At 42.0% G+C, this 15144-nt stretch overlaps 1 protein-coding gene across 1 annotated transcript in view; it reads right to left on the reverse strand.

Annotated features, from left to right (window-relative positions):
- The window catches only part of KCNH5 (potassium voltage-gated channel subfamily H member 5), a 148207-nt gene that overhangs the window by 102922 nt on the left and 30141 nt on the right, over positions 1–15144 (reverse strand). The window contains exons 5-6 of the mRNA XM_053945655.1: positions 7071–7186; positions 2729–3121 (exon numbers count right to left, since the gene is read on the reverse strand). Coding sequence (XP_053801630.1) covers positions 2729–3121; positions 7071–7186 — 509 coding nt within the window. The remainder of the gene's footprint in view (positions 1–2728; positions 3122–7070; positions 7187–15144) is intronic.

A 15144-nucleotide genomic window follows, 5' to 3' on the forward strand; every position in this document is an offset into this window, starting at 1 on the left:
TCCCTCGCCACCATACCGAGAACTCAAAGAGCACCAGGACCTGCACCCAAGGTTTTTACTGCTGAACTCATTTTCTGCAGCTTTATCTGAAATGCCACAATCATCAACTTAACACTTTTATCCAACACCCAGGGCCAAGATAGAGAGCTAAAACCTATCAGAATCAAGAGCTAAAAGAACTCTTCTCTCCCCTACTTGCCTTAAGAAGTAAACATCCACTTTTTAATGAGAAACATTGCTTTTAATAAGAATATCTCTCCCAAATAAAGATTATGGATTTACTTATTCTTTACAGTGTTTGAACACCCTGCTGCTGGGGAGCCAAAAAGTTAAATCCCATGCAAAAAGCACCAGTTAAAATAAATGTTAAAAGCCAAATGAATATAAAGAGCATTAATAACTGCAACTACCCAGAACACACCAACCAGCTCAAAAGACTTAAATGTCACAAATCAAGACATATCACAAAAAAAAAATATGATCTCCCCTGAAGGACAGGGAAAAGAGAAAATGTAGACCCAGGGAGGAAAGGCCGACTGTTTACATACCTGTTTTCAAAATCACTTCAATTCTTTTCAGACACAAGGGAAAGCTGGAGTTGGAGGGGAGGGAAATCAAGTAAATATAAACTGGTACCTGCTGGAGGCTCCAGAGCCATAACACAGCTCTGCAGGACAAGGGAATCTTACTGTTGTCTCCTTTATTAAAAAGGAGTTAATGTTTCATTTCTTTGAAAGCAAATGACAGCTGCTCTAGGATCACTGGAATTCATGATACCTTGCTTTGGTTATTACATTTTGATTAAAGTTTGTCACTTTAGGTGTGTCTCAATTATAATGCTCTGTGGCAAGATTCTCTCCCCTCACAAATATTGCAGATGATTTATTTCCCATGTATAGGTTAGAGCAAGAGGTTAATCTCATCGTATAAATCTGTCCTGCTTGGGCACAGAAATTTTCTGTTTGTTTTACATATTAAAGCACCAAAAATCTGGAGATAATTCTGCATTTTTTATGAAAATCAGGTTCCTCTGAGTCTGAAACTGGTTACCTTAAAAAGATGTATTACATCTACAACCTTGCTAATATCACCTTCTTACACAGCCTGACTGTACAACCTGGTTTCAGATGGGCAGCCCTCATAGGATCTTGAATTTAAGCTGCAAGTATTATCACTTCTGTCATATTTGCTATAAATAAAATGGAACAATGTCAAAAGATGCTACTCAGCATGCAGAGGCAGGGATGGAATTTTAAAGGAGCTCTACAAAATTTGCAGCAAAGCCTGCATTAAAAAAAAAGAATGTAGGTTTTATATAGTGAGGACATATAAGTGCAGAATTGAGAATTAAAAAACAAACAAACAAACAACCCCACTAAACGGTGTTCTAAGAAAAAACTGTTAAAATGTTCAAAAATGAACAGAGGCTTTTTCATCTGTTTATGGCCCTGAAGATAAAAAGCTCTAGAGAAAAATTAAAACAAGTCCTAAAGCCATTACAGTTCCATTTTAATAATGAATTTCTGTACACTGACTTGTGCATACATTATTTGTTGTAGTTATTGCTTGCTTTCTGTATTAGCTTAGGCCGCAAGCTCAACTGCATAAATGTTAACACACTTAGCAGTTAAAAAGCTTTAATTCAGCATCCATCTACCATATTTATGTTCTCTCTCCTCAGTTTTTCAAATTTTAGCTGTAGTTGAAGAATTGTACCAAAAAAAATGGAAATAAATCTCCCTCTCAAACAAACATTTAAAATGGCATTAAAAAAATTACAGCCCGGTTCAAAAGGTAGGATTTAAAAAAAAATCCTAGAGTGGGATTTTAAAAAATGTTTATTCAGAGCCATTCCTCGCTTTCATATAAGTGGCAAATTTGTCACCAGCTTCAGCCAGAGCAAATACAGAACTGTAACCAAGGCCTGCAATGGGTTGGAGCTGCCCAAAGACTGAGGTTGGAAGGAAGGTTGTGACAGGGGACATCCCAGCTGGCCCAGCCCACTTTGACAGGGATTTGCACCGATGCTTTTGGATGACATTCAAGCCATTCTGAAGCCCCCATCTCTAAAATAAACATCCACACATGGTACTGGAACCCTAAGACACCTTTCCACTCACACAGGAATGTCTTGCTGGTAAATCCCAGCAGCTCAAGGCCACTCCCCTGTATTTGCACAGAGCATGAGCTGCCTCACTGGGTGATTCCTTAGGTTTTAGCTTTTGTATTTTTCAGATTCTGTGCTGCTTTAGTGTGTAGTTCTGAGCTTCATATTAGGGGATGGTAAGCTCTCTTCACAGAGTAGGGAGACAAAACAATTCCTTCTCTAGCTGGGGACCAAGGACAAATGATACAGATCTCAGGCCCAAAAGCACAAACAAAAGTGGGCTGAAGAGAGAAAAACAAGAAGGATGGGACTTCATGGGCCAAAGCTGTAATTGGACAATTAACTCCAATATGCAAATGGACCAGAACTTAGAAAAGTGTGAGAGCCCCGTGACTGGTTGTCCATTTTGTGACCATTTTGGGTTCACCTGGGGTGTAGCCCTGGCTGGGCTCTTGTGCTGCCCAAGATGGATCTATTGAGGCCTTTTAATAAATCCCTACTTTATCCTTTAACTCTGTCTAGCCTCTGCTCTAGGTCAGCCTTCACAAGACACGAGGGAACAAGCTTCTAAATGAATCCTTAATTAAAACAATCCTTTTGAGACAGACTACAGTCACTTACCTCATCCACATTCTCAAAGGCATTGATGATGTCATATGGTAAACAGGACAGAAGATCAATCACAAACCACGTCTTCAGGTAGTTCATCCGTATGAGCTTGGGATCAGATATAACCTCTCCCCCAGGGCCAACAAAGGTCGTGTGAAAGTTCAAAACAATGTCAACCAGAAAAATAACGTCCACGACGCTGTCCAGCACCAGCCAGGCAATGTTGTTCTGCTTTGTCTTGAAGGACACGTTATATGGAACCATGATTGCTGTGTAGAAGGTTAGAATTAAGATGACCCAGTCCCAGGTGGTCTTAAAAGCACAATAGTGGAGTATAATGTGTGGTGGAGTCTTTGGAGCTTCTTGCTTGTACTGAGGAAGAATATCAGATCCCAGCTGGAGAACCTGTAAGAGGCAGAGAGGCAAATGTTACTGTTTTCAGTGAACAGGATCCAGTGAGGGGTCTTACAGATTTCTGTGAGGAGCAGCAGAGATGGGACTGTGCTCGTTGGGCATTGCAAGGCAACCCACAGTTTCTAAATAACCTGATTTATTTAAGATGTGTGGAGGCAGCTATCACTCAATGAATGGGAGCAGCATGGAATCTCAGGATATTCCTGCAAAAAGACGGACTGAGGGGAAAGCATGCCAACAGCAAGGGAAGAGAGGCTCCATACAGAGGTTTTGGGTACTGCCACACCAGCCTCTGCTTTGTAGTTTATGAACACAGAACCATAGAATGGTTTAGGTTGGAAGGTACCTAAAAGATGATCTATCTCCAACCCTCCTGCCACGGGTAGGGAATCTTCCACTACATCAGGTTGTTCCAAGCCCTATACAACCTGGCCTTGAACACTTCCAGGAATGGGGCAGCCACGGCTTCTCTGGCAACCTGTTCCCGTGCCTCACCAGCCTCATAGAAAGGAGTTTCTTCCTAACACGTAATCTAAACATGAATACTCATTCAGATTTATAATAGTTTCAAGACTAATTCTTTGTGCCTGACCTCGTTTTAAATCACTGCTGAGCCAGAGCAGCACCCTATCAAAGGTGAAACAGACCCCATCTTTGCTGGCCAACCTCCTGAAATGAGGCATCATGTGCACAACCTCTGCCTAAAACCCTGCCAGTATCACACTTCTTTCGTATTTTCTTCAAAAAGTTGTTGCTCCCACAAGCTCTATATCACTAGTGGGTTCTCCTTTATTTCCTGTAATTACTTCTCATTTTTTCTGCATAGGACTATAATCTCCTGCTTGCTCACTGCTATAAAATTGTGGAACTGGAAACACTGCAAAAACAAAGCCAAATTCACTTAAGGCATTCCCAGCTAATCTAATTACATCTTATCTCAGTCCAACACAAGAAACAAAGCACAAAGGAACACACTCGTGGCAATTTATTGCACTGACAACTGAAAGATCCATTTGGGGATCCATCTGGGGATCTGATGTCTGTATGGGATAAAATAACTAATTACAGCAACATTAAAACTCATTTCAGCCCTACACCTGCCCCATACTGGGGGTGATGCACCATATTTCCAGGGACAGTTGGATTGAAAACAGCAGCCTCAGATGTGTAAAGCTGATGAAACACAGAATCCTTCCTCAATGGAGAGAAGTAAATGGCTCTGAATAAACTGGATAATAACTAAGAATATGAACTCAAGCACCACAGACAGGGATTCTCCATTAATTCTTTTCAGTCTTGTCTTTTAGATGTTTTTAAGAGAAAGCTCTTACTGAGATCAGACAGTAAAAATCTGGCTGTGCTGAAAATCTGTCCTCCAGGAAACACCAAGGGACAACAACAGCAGCCTCCCTCAGTCTGTGATGGGGGATGTGGCTTCCCAAGATGTCAAATCTGGGCCAATGCCAGGCTGAAGGGATGCAAACCTGCTTCTGCCTACCTGGTCCCACCCTCCCTAAGTCCATTTTCAGCAATCACAATCTGTAGGGAAAATCAGTGAAGCTGACACAACGAAAAACTAACTTGTTACATTAATTAGCCATTTTTTTTTTCTACAGGGTCAGCAGAATTGCACAAATTTATCCCGTGGCCAGAAAAGCACTGCCACTACACAGGCAGCAGTGAGAGAGCAGCAGAGACCTCCAGGAGCCCGTGGCTGCTCCCTTTGCCAACAGCCTCGTGTCACACCAGCCCCAGTGTAACACAAAGCCCTCTGTGGAGTGGTGTGGTCCCAGTGGCTCTTGTCAGAGACAAGCACAGATGCCAAACCCCTCGTGAGGCCTATAAAAACATCAAACTCCAGGTGTCCCTCCCCCAGTGCCCAGGACAGACTCACTGTCAGCACTTCTATAACCACTGCAGCACACTGAACTCGGTGGATCCATGGGGTTTTCCCTGGAATTAAAGCAGCAATCGATACAATCATTTTTTCACAGCAGCCTTGTGAAAATTTCTTTCAAAGCAAAAATTTTCACCTGCACTTAACACAGCATTTTGGCTTTGCCTCGTAATTCGGTTGTTATCTCCAGGTATCTCTTTGGACACATCAGTTTCTAACACTTCACTGATAAATCAGCACTGGGACTTCTTTCCCTGGTTTCTTCAGGCCTGTTTGTTCCCTGCCTTGTTCACTGGGGCAGGAGCTGGAAATGTCCTCACTAGAGCTGGAAAAATAAACTACTTAGTGCTCAAGCAGAATGCGATTAACATGTGCTTGATAGTTCCCTGTGCCTCTGGTAGCGGAGTGCTTGGGAGCTCCCACGATACTGTAAAAGCATAATTATTATTCTTAACATAATCTCATGCTGAGTTTGACATGGTGAGTGGGTGGCAAGTGGCTGTGGAGACCACTGAACTATAATGATTATTTCTTTCATGCTGCATGGATTTTTAATCACCAAAGAATACACAATATCTTTGTTAGTCAGCTGCATTCACCACAGACTGTCTGAATTATTCCTGTGTACAGCTAATAAAAATGACTGGTAACTGTTAAGTCTGATAAGGTGAGCAGCACATTCTGCAAGGGATGAGCTATGAAGATAATGCTCCTCCTCAGATACAGAAATATGGGAAATGGGGCCTGTACAGCGATGGTGAACCCCCCCTCAGTCTGCCTTCCTCACAGCACTTTGCCTACAAAGCACTTTCCAGCCATAAACTGCATTTAAGAGAGGAGTTTGCAGACTCTCCAAGTAACTACTCCTGAGTACAACCTCATCCCAGCTATTCCTGAGCACACCTACTGCCTTACCTGAGGTTTTGCTGCTGCCTGATCTAAATCTCCCTTGCCATTTTTTTCCCCTCTATCAATAGCGGTCCTGGTGAACAATTTCCTCCCTCATTCTATGCAGCTGCTTTGGACTCCTTTGAATATTGTTTCTATATGTTCTCCAGTCTTCCCTTCTCCAGACTAAACCAAGAATGGCTGTAACTGGACTTAGAGGACACTGAAACGCCATGAATTTGAAAAGCGTGAGGTGTCAGTAATTTATCCAAGCTTTTTTATCAGTAATTTATCCAAGCAGCATTTATCCAAGCTGTTGGTATGGGATCATTCAAGGGAAAACGCACACTGCCAACACCTGAAAATTGTGGGTTTCCATTCTGATAATTTGAGATTTTTATTATCAAAGTTCACTAAAACCAGAAAGGTAATGAAACCAAAAAAACAAACATTTAAAGCTGCTATCAGTTCTACAGGATAAGTTCTCTGGCACAAGGGCTGTCTTTTTGAGTAGCTCATATATTTTGACCCTGTATTTTTGACCAATTTATTTTTCATTACCGGTGGACATGAAGATGAAGGCAGTACCTCTGTTTCATAAGTTAACCTGAAGGTATTCACTTGTTGCACCACCTGCACTGTTAAGGAGATATTTGCAACCTGCCAAAGAATTCTTTTCATCCGTTCTGAAAAGTGATGAGGGAAATATTGTAGGAATGGCTTTGCAGGGAAGTCAAGATCAGGCCATGGGGACCCAGACAGGGATGCTTCCAAAGTGGTTTCTCAAACAATCCCATTTTTCCAGGAGAGGGACTCAAGGACATCAAACCTGGTTCCATGTCACTGTGAGACAGCACAGTAGAGAAGCACACTGTACACCCCAAGTTAAGGAATGACCAGGAAGCTGAGGACTGTGTGCACAGAAATAGTGTCATTTAGGTAAAAGTGACCTACAGAGAATGCTTTTATGACCTGTCCTAAATACACGGGCTTGCCACGTGGTGCTGCTTTGCGACGAGTGGAGGCAAGGCTGAAAAAATCAGAGTCGGGGAAATATTTTCCTCTGAGAATATCCTTTCCCAATGGGAATTAGGGTGGGTTTTCTTCCCCCCTAGAGCCCCAGGAAGGGAGCAGGCTGGTGTCCACCCCACTTACTTCAGCCAAGCGGGAGTGCTTGTGCACCACCTCAGCCTTGTTCATCGGCGTCAGCTGCTGCAGGACGCTCCGGCTGTTGGTCAGCGCCCGCGTCAGCCGGGCAAACTTGGTCCAGCCTGCAGGAAAAGAAGGGAACCGTGTCAGAAATCACATCAGAACTACTCAGGCCTCACCCAGTGCTAGTAAAGCTCCTTTCTGCTCGGCAATATTCATTCTCAGACCTGAATGGTTTCTCTAAATTGCCACACAGAGCAGCTTCAGGCTCCGGGCTTAAAGACCTTGCAAAAGAGGAAAAATGCTGCTCCTTCAAGGCAACACAGGTAAATGTGAAAAGAATCAAAACATTCTTTTTTCTGCCTTCTGGAGACATTGTGTTAGAGGGATGATATCCTGTTTTCAGCCTTCTGGGGACATTCTCTGCTGCTGAAATCTAATTCTAAGCCAGTGAAGTTCATGCAAAGGTTTCCCAAGCCTGCAAATCCTGCTGAAGGAAAATCCTTTCCACCTACAGAAAGGCCCCTGCTGAGTGAGGACCACTGGAGCAGCCCCAGAAATCTGATCCTTAATTCTTTACTGGTTTTTGCCCCAGCTAAATTCAGGGAGAAAAATAAACTGGAAAGAAAAAAAAAAAAAAAAAAAAAAAAAAAAAAAAAAAAAAAAAAAAGGTTGCACCAGCAGCAATGCTTCAAACTGAAAAAAAAAATCATTAAGCATTTAAAGTCAGATTAAGAACTTGATTTTAAATGGTATTAAGAAATAAATTCAGCTATTATACTAATGATAAACATCTGCTTTAATTGTAGCCTGGGACCCACACACTGAGCTGCCCATGAGGAACATTTTCCTGCAGCACCCAGCAAGGAGCACTTTGTTACTGACAGCAGCACCAACCCAGGGACATGTCAGCAAGTCATTCCTGCTGGAAAAACACCCCAGTGTTTGTGATTGTGTGAATGCATCAGTGGATGGGGTAGATGGGTACAGCAAAGAAAACACCAGGATTTTCAGCAGTGTAGCACCTCAGTATTAAGCAGGAAAATTGAAAATCCAAGTATCTTTAGGAAGGAAACATATTCCCAAGGACACAGAAGCAGATGCTGAACATTCAGTTTAGCCAGGTATAATGTCATTGTTTTATCAGAAAGTTGTGGATAAAATATCAAACAAGTTACAGACTTACAGAAAGGGGTTCAGGAGACTGAACTTTTATTTTATTTGAATGCTGAGTAGGTGAAAATTAGGGAAAATATTCGTATCTGAGAAAGGAAACACAGCATTTCTACATTAGAATCATCACAGAAACACAGAATGGTCTGGGTTGGAAGGGACCTTCAAGACCATCTCATTCCAACCTCCTGCCATAAACAGGGACATCTTCCACCAGACCAGGTTGCTCCAAGTCCCATCCAACCTGGCCCTGAACACTCCCAGGGATAAAGAAGGCATTTTTAAATGCCTTTTGCTGATAGGAGTCAGGGACTTGGAATGTTAAGGGAAGCCATGAGGGAGACGAAATAACGAGCAGGGAACAGAAAAGACAATAAAACTTCAAGAAAAATGATGTACAAACTTGGCTTTGCCATTTACCACATACATATCGCATTCACACAAATGTAAATCCATTGTTCATCATTTAACAATCAGAACAGCTTAAAATACCATGACACGCCACCAGCAGTGCACAAACATTTGTGTCTGGCTATTTATACATGACCTCAAAAATGCACATAAAAAATTCACTGGGAAAAGGTAAAAAATAGAAGCATTTTATTAACTTTTCAAATGTAAACTTTAAATGTGAGCTTTGGATATGTCTCATGTTTCTGGAGCTTACAGGGATATTCAATTAGGAATATGCACTTTCTCTATTTATCAAGGTCAAGGCAGACTACAGTGATCTGTGAACTATTAATTTCTAGAAAAAAAATCTTTGTGCTTTTCCTTTTCCTAATTGTCTATAAAACTGCAGGAATGAGACAGCTTTAAGACAGAAGTCAGAACTGTTCTTTGTTTTTCTAAACCAGCAATTTCAAAGACCAAGTGAGCCTGGTAACAGCATTGTGACAGCTCTGCCCCAACATTTCTAGTAATTGCTGGAGGCCACATTGCACGCAGGTGATTTATTTTGGGTCACTGCAAACACACAGCAAGAACCAGGGAAAAAGAGCAGCTCTCCTCCAAGAAGGTGTTCACTCACTTCCAGACCTGGGCAGGTACTCACACACTCATGTATTCAGTCATGGTCCTCTTCCCCTGGAAAAATATTTCCCTGTGGTCCATAAGGACAAATATGGGCCAGTCCCCAACCTTGATTTTGTCATCCTTCCTGACAACTGATATGGGAGTGATGGAAAAGTGCTCAGCAAAGACAAAACCATCACAGATAAACTGCTGGGTGCAGCCCAAATCACCCCCATTTGTCACATCTCGGGGTTGCCAGCTACTCCAGCTCCTGACAGGGACATGGGGATGTCCAGCAGGGAGAAATGAAAAGCCCTGTACCTGAGGAGGTACAACCCCATGCACCAATACATGCTGGAGAGTGGTTTGGCAGAAAATGGTGTGGGGATTCCCAGAGGACCGAGTTGAATGCATCCATGGTGGAAATTCTTGGCTGAATAAAACAGAACTGCCAGCAGGTCCAGGAGGGTGATCTCTCCCATCTCCTCCTCACTGGTGAGGCCAGTTCCTGCACTACTGTGAGGAGGATTTGGAGAAGAGTCAGAGGCTGGCAATGATAGGAGATGGCTTCATGCACTCTCTAGAAATCCCCTGTCATGGTGCTTTGCAGGCTGAGAGATTCCTCTCATAAAAATACAGGGTTTAAAATGCCTCTCTTATAAAAGCAGAAGTGGTAAGAAATCCCTTGTCACTGTTCTAGGTAAGAAAAGCTTCTGTCCTGCATTAACCACAAATGCAGAATTCCTGGGGAAGTTAGGGAAGATGGAGCAGCAAACTGCATAATAGACAACAGCAACCCTTTTGCTGTAAAAATAAAAAGAAAGGAAAAATTAAGATTTTTTTTCAAATCCTTCTTTACCACCAGTGAGATCATCAATGTCATGTGAAAGAAAGAAGCCACACATTTTAGCATTCAAAGTTACCACTCTGCTCATCTGCTGTGACCTCTTCTTTTCACAGGACAAACCATTTCATTGTGTCCTTTCTCCACCAAGACCAGCTTGCTTTGCTTTGTGCCAGAGCAGACCTTCTGCAAAACCCTTCCAGCCTCATTTAGAGACTTCACATTTTCACTTTTCTTTCAGCCCTGTGAAGCCCATGATTCTGGAAGCACAGAATACAATAACATGACTTTTTTTTTCTCCAACTCAGCACGAAGCCCAGCATTATTTTACGTGCTCCAATCTACCCATCTGCAATAGTGTGAAAAAAAAGTACCAGGTTCTTTTGTTTCCCATTTACAACCCAAGAGAATTAAAAACACAGCAACAGCAAGATGCTGGGTTATGAGTGGGAAGGTGAAAATGTATACAGGCTGCCTCATGTCTGAAATAATCTGCACAGGGTACACTTCTCTCTTTCTTGACCTTGTTGTAGACTAGACAAGTTCAGAATTATATTTAAAACCAATGTGTATGTTTAAATAGACCAAGGAAAATTTGCATCACTGCCTACTGCTGTCAATGTTTCTTCAAACGATTCTCTCCTTTCTTTTCCTCTTTAGACAGACACTTGAAAAGAATGATAATTTTATCCCAAGTATTAGTGACCGTCTGTCCTCACAGATATTTTCAGTCTGGAAAGAGTAAAGGAGATGCACAAATAGCAGGTGCAAGAGGGGCAAAACCAAAAATGTACTTATGAGAAAATGCAACGCTTTTGATGAGCTCTCTTCAGCTCAGCTGGATTGCATCTTTCTTCCACAGCACTGCCTGAAAAACAGCACCCTGAACTTGCACCACTGCACTCAGGTTCTTGGGAAAAAAAGCATCATCATTAGATCACACACCAGATCGGGCCAGCAGCTGCTTCTCCTTACAAGCTAAACTAAGTTAAACTGGGTGTTCCACACAAAGATGTGAACCACCTCGAATGGAAAATTCTGGAGTAGCATATAAATAAAATTATTGTTTCCCCTGGTTCTCTTTAATTACTTTCTTGTCCAGGGACAAAATAAGAAGCATTTGTTCCCCTGCTTTAAAAAAAAAAACCCTCATGACCTGCATTCAGTCTCAGAATCCAAAACAATGATCTCTTAAACAGGAACCTAGCAAAATATTTGCCTGTTTCTAGCCATTATTCAAAGTAAAATTACTGCATTCTCAATAAACTGAAGGTTTAACAGTTACAAGAACAGGACATGAAGAAGGCGAGCTGGCTGATAGACATGGCCTAAACTACTCTGCCTTGGCCCAGCTGGAATGCTGCCCTTCCAAGCTGGCAACTTCCTTCTTCCTCCATGCATTTTAGACACAATTAAATATTTTACATCCACTATTCTCCATGCCTCTTGCCCTAAACCGGACTGCCAATTTGACAGCCCTCTGACTGTGGGTCTAACTGAGACAGAGATGACTTTGTGATGTCCTTCACACAACAGCTGAGCCACAGGTTTCTCTGAAGAGAAATAAAAACAGGAATACCAAATTAATTTTTAAAAAAGGTATTTTTTCTAAACCTTAGATGCTGTGACACTGGTTGAAGCTGTTGATGCTGTGAGAGGATGCCTGGAGGAGTGCAGGAGCACGGGGGGGAGGTAGGGAATAGTCAGGTGAAGCAGACAGAGCACCCAAACACCTCCTCAGAGGAGGAAAAGCATTCCAGAAGGGTCTGAGGAGCTCATTTAGCCACTCAGTGGTTTATGAATGTATAGATTCATACACCACTACAGAAACTACATGGCTCCTGAGGGGGAACTGGTATTTCAAGGTTAGAGCTCAATCCTTCTGTCCCTCCACCACCAGAAAGTCCAAACTATCCCACTTGCTACAGCATGTGCCTTTCCATCAGCTCCTCCTCCAACAACAGCAGTATTATGCCCACACATCTTTCTCCCTGAGATCCCAAATCCATCATTCTGTTTTACACTGGACAGCTGGGATGGGCACAGCTCTGTGGCAGCTGCTCTGCACAAACCTTCCCTCCACTCCTGCACTCACTGCTTTCTCTGTGTGCAAAATCCTTTCCAGACTCATTTAGAGACTTCACATTTTCACATTTCTGCCAGCTGCACACTTGCACTGCCACAGGGACCTCCCTCTGCCCTTCTGGTCACCAGCCTGCTCCCCAACAACACACCCTGCAGATGGATCCAGCACACAAACACCCCCAGCCACCTCCAACACTGCTCCTCTTCTCTGCTGCCTTCCCTGGGCAGGGAGAAACACCAGCCAGGTCCAAGATGTTGATGCAGTGTATGGCAGAGCATAAAAAAAAAAAAACCCAGAGTAAAATCTGTCCAAAGAAAGTGCAGCAAGGGAGGCTTCCCCAAGCAGAAGTGATGCTGGAATGGATGAGACAGAATCATTGGATTGTTTAGGTTAGAAGAGACATCCAAGACTCTTTCCTAAAGGTTATGTGGAGACAAAACCTTGTCATCAGAAGGATTTCCAAGCTCACAAAGCTTACAAAACAGAAAATATTTTCAAGTATAACTAAATGCAAGTGATAAAACCTTTAGAATTCTGACCATAATTTAATTAAGAGTTGAAAATTTGCAGTCTCTCTGACTGGGTTTGTGTACAGTTCCAAATGCAGATCTAACCACCCAGCTAGCAGCCACACTGAAAAAAAATATTTAGTTCTTAAACTGCATTATGTTATTTTAAAGCTAAATTCATACATCAGAGTTTATTAAGAGTTTAAAATCTCAAGGTGAAATGTTAATGTCCTTTATGGTGCACTTGCTCTGAAAAACCTCAACATGACTAGTTCCCCTAATAAAGCATTAATGTAGCTCTACTGAGTTGCAATTAACCTTTTTGTCAGGTTTTGTCTGGTCTTAAATAATGATGACTTTAAATCAGTGTAACAGGGAACTATCCCCTACCTAAGACTGCAGGGAATACACTTGGGTTAAGAATTATATTCTGTGTGGAGGGCAATTCCAGCAGTGCTCGTGTGGATTCCTGCCTGCAGGAGCACAGGGAACAGATCCCAGCCATGGAAAGATTGTTCTGACCTCATCGTGAAGCACTAAACAGTTAACATGCAGAATGTTTAAATAATATATAATTTATGACTTACCCACAAGAGCAAAGGTTGTTTTGCAGTGCTAACTGCTCAGAGTTAGGAAGTGTGGAATTCAATTGGTAACACAGAACATCCTTTGGCATAAATAGTTAGCATGGATAAATCCAAATTATTTCTACACTCTCAAGCAGTAAAATCATGACAATGGCTGGCTGTTTGCTCTTTATTGCAGGCAAAGTAAGTCTGAAAGAGTTCACTGTCTCTTTGAAAAACTTGATAATCCCAGTATTGGGGTTTTAGAGACAGAGGGGAATAAACAGGATTCCTGAATAAACAAATTAATAGTCAAACAATGTTCAACCATTTCCATGGTGCAGTAAAAATATTTCTGGACTTAGAGTCTATTAAAATGAAATTCAAAATATTGGGATAAATTTCTGGAATTGAAACTCTGTGTGTTCCACTGTCTGATTATGCACTGCACTCCTGGGATAATTTTTACATCCAACCTCCCTTCTTGCTCAATGTTGTCTTCCCAGTTACCATCCACCCACTGCAACTGCTGGGGAGCTCAGTATGGATGAAGAACTAATGGGTAATCTTGGGCATATCATTTTACCTCTCTGAGCTTCAGTTTCTCCTCCTTAAAATTAAGATAATGCTAATTACCTAATTTGCAAGCCATTTTGAGATCTACTGATAAGGAGAGCTAAGATTTATATAACTCTATAGACCACACTAGGCATACATTTTAAAATTACAAAATATTTTTTAAATTTAATTCTCAAATAGCCTTAAATGTACAGTGCCCAAATTCTTACATTTCACTTTTCTGCAAATAAGGCTAAACTTTATACACAAACACAGGGCCACTGGGGAATTAGTTCCCATAAGTGTACAAAAACAGGTGCAAATTTTGGTAAGAAGAAGGGGAAAAAAAGAAAATACTAATTACTGTAAATGTCAGTTAACTGGCTTTTACAAGTTGGTCAGATAGCAAAGTGCTCATCCCATCACATCACCTCATCCAGGTTCTGCATTTGAATCACCCCAGAGACACAGAGAGGCCAAAGCCTCTTGCACAGCAATCTTCACCAAACTGACACTTGTGTGACACTCTCAACAAGATATTGAGACCACACAGTTCAGTAAATTCAGGTTAAATGAGTGAAGAATTTATTACTTGGCAGGTATCAAACAAGGAGCAGTGGAAAATAGTTAAAATTTATTTCTGGGATCCTTCTGGGCACCAGTGGCCAGGCATCCTACTCAGTGCTTGCCTCCAGGGTTTGAAAGTCCTTATAAAATGACTGATAGAAGTGTCAAATGACAGGAGGATTAGAGGAATGTTAAAAGCACTGAGGACAGTCAAAGAGGATGATGTGCTTGATGACTGAGCACGTGCCATGAAAACACGTTTTAAATTGAAAACAGAGAACTGTCATCCAGAGAAAAGCAATGAAAATTGTAACTCCCAGCACGGGAGGGGGAAATGTCCCAAGCAAAGAACAGGTCTGAAAAGGATCCAAAGGTCTTGGTAGATGAGCAATTCAGCATGTAACTGGCTTTGGCAAAAAGTCACCTGCTCCTTGGATACATAACAGTAAGAACTGGGCTTGGAGGCTGACCAATGAGCAATAATGAGGAATTAGCTGGAAACCCACCTGGCCACAATAATTGCTGCAGAAACCCACTGGGGACCTGGGAGGCTGAAATCCAGGCCACCACAGCTTCATCCCTACTGCTGCCAATGAGCTGGATTAAAGGGCAGCTAAAATATCCATGTATCTGCCAACACCAGACCTCCAAATTCAGTCTAGACAGAGGTTTAACGAGCTGAACTCATTTAATTTATCAAAGGAAGGCACAGTGATGAGCTGATTATATGTGCAAATGCCTTAGTGGGACTTTCTTAATACAG

Source organism: Vidua chalybeata, chromosome 6 (assembly GCF_026979565.1).
Source record: "Vidua chalybeata isolate OUT-0048 chromosome 6, bVidCha1 merged haplotype, whole genome shotgun sequence".
NCBI lineage: Eukaryota > Metazoa > Chordata > Aves > Passeriformes > Viduidae > Vidua > Vidua chalybeata.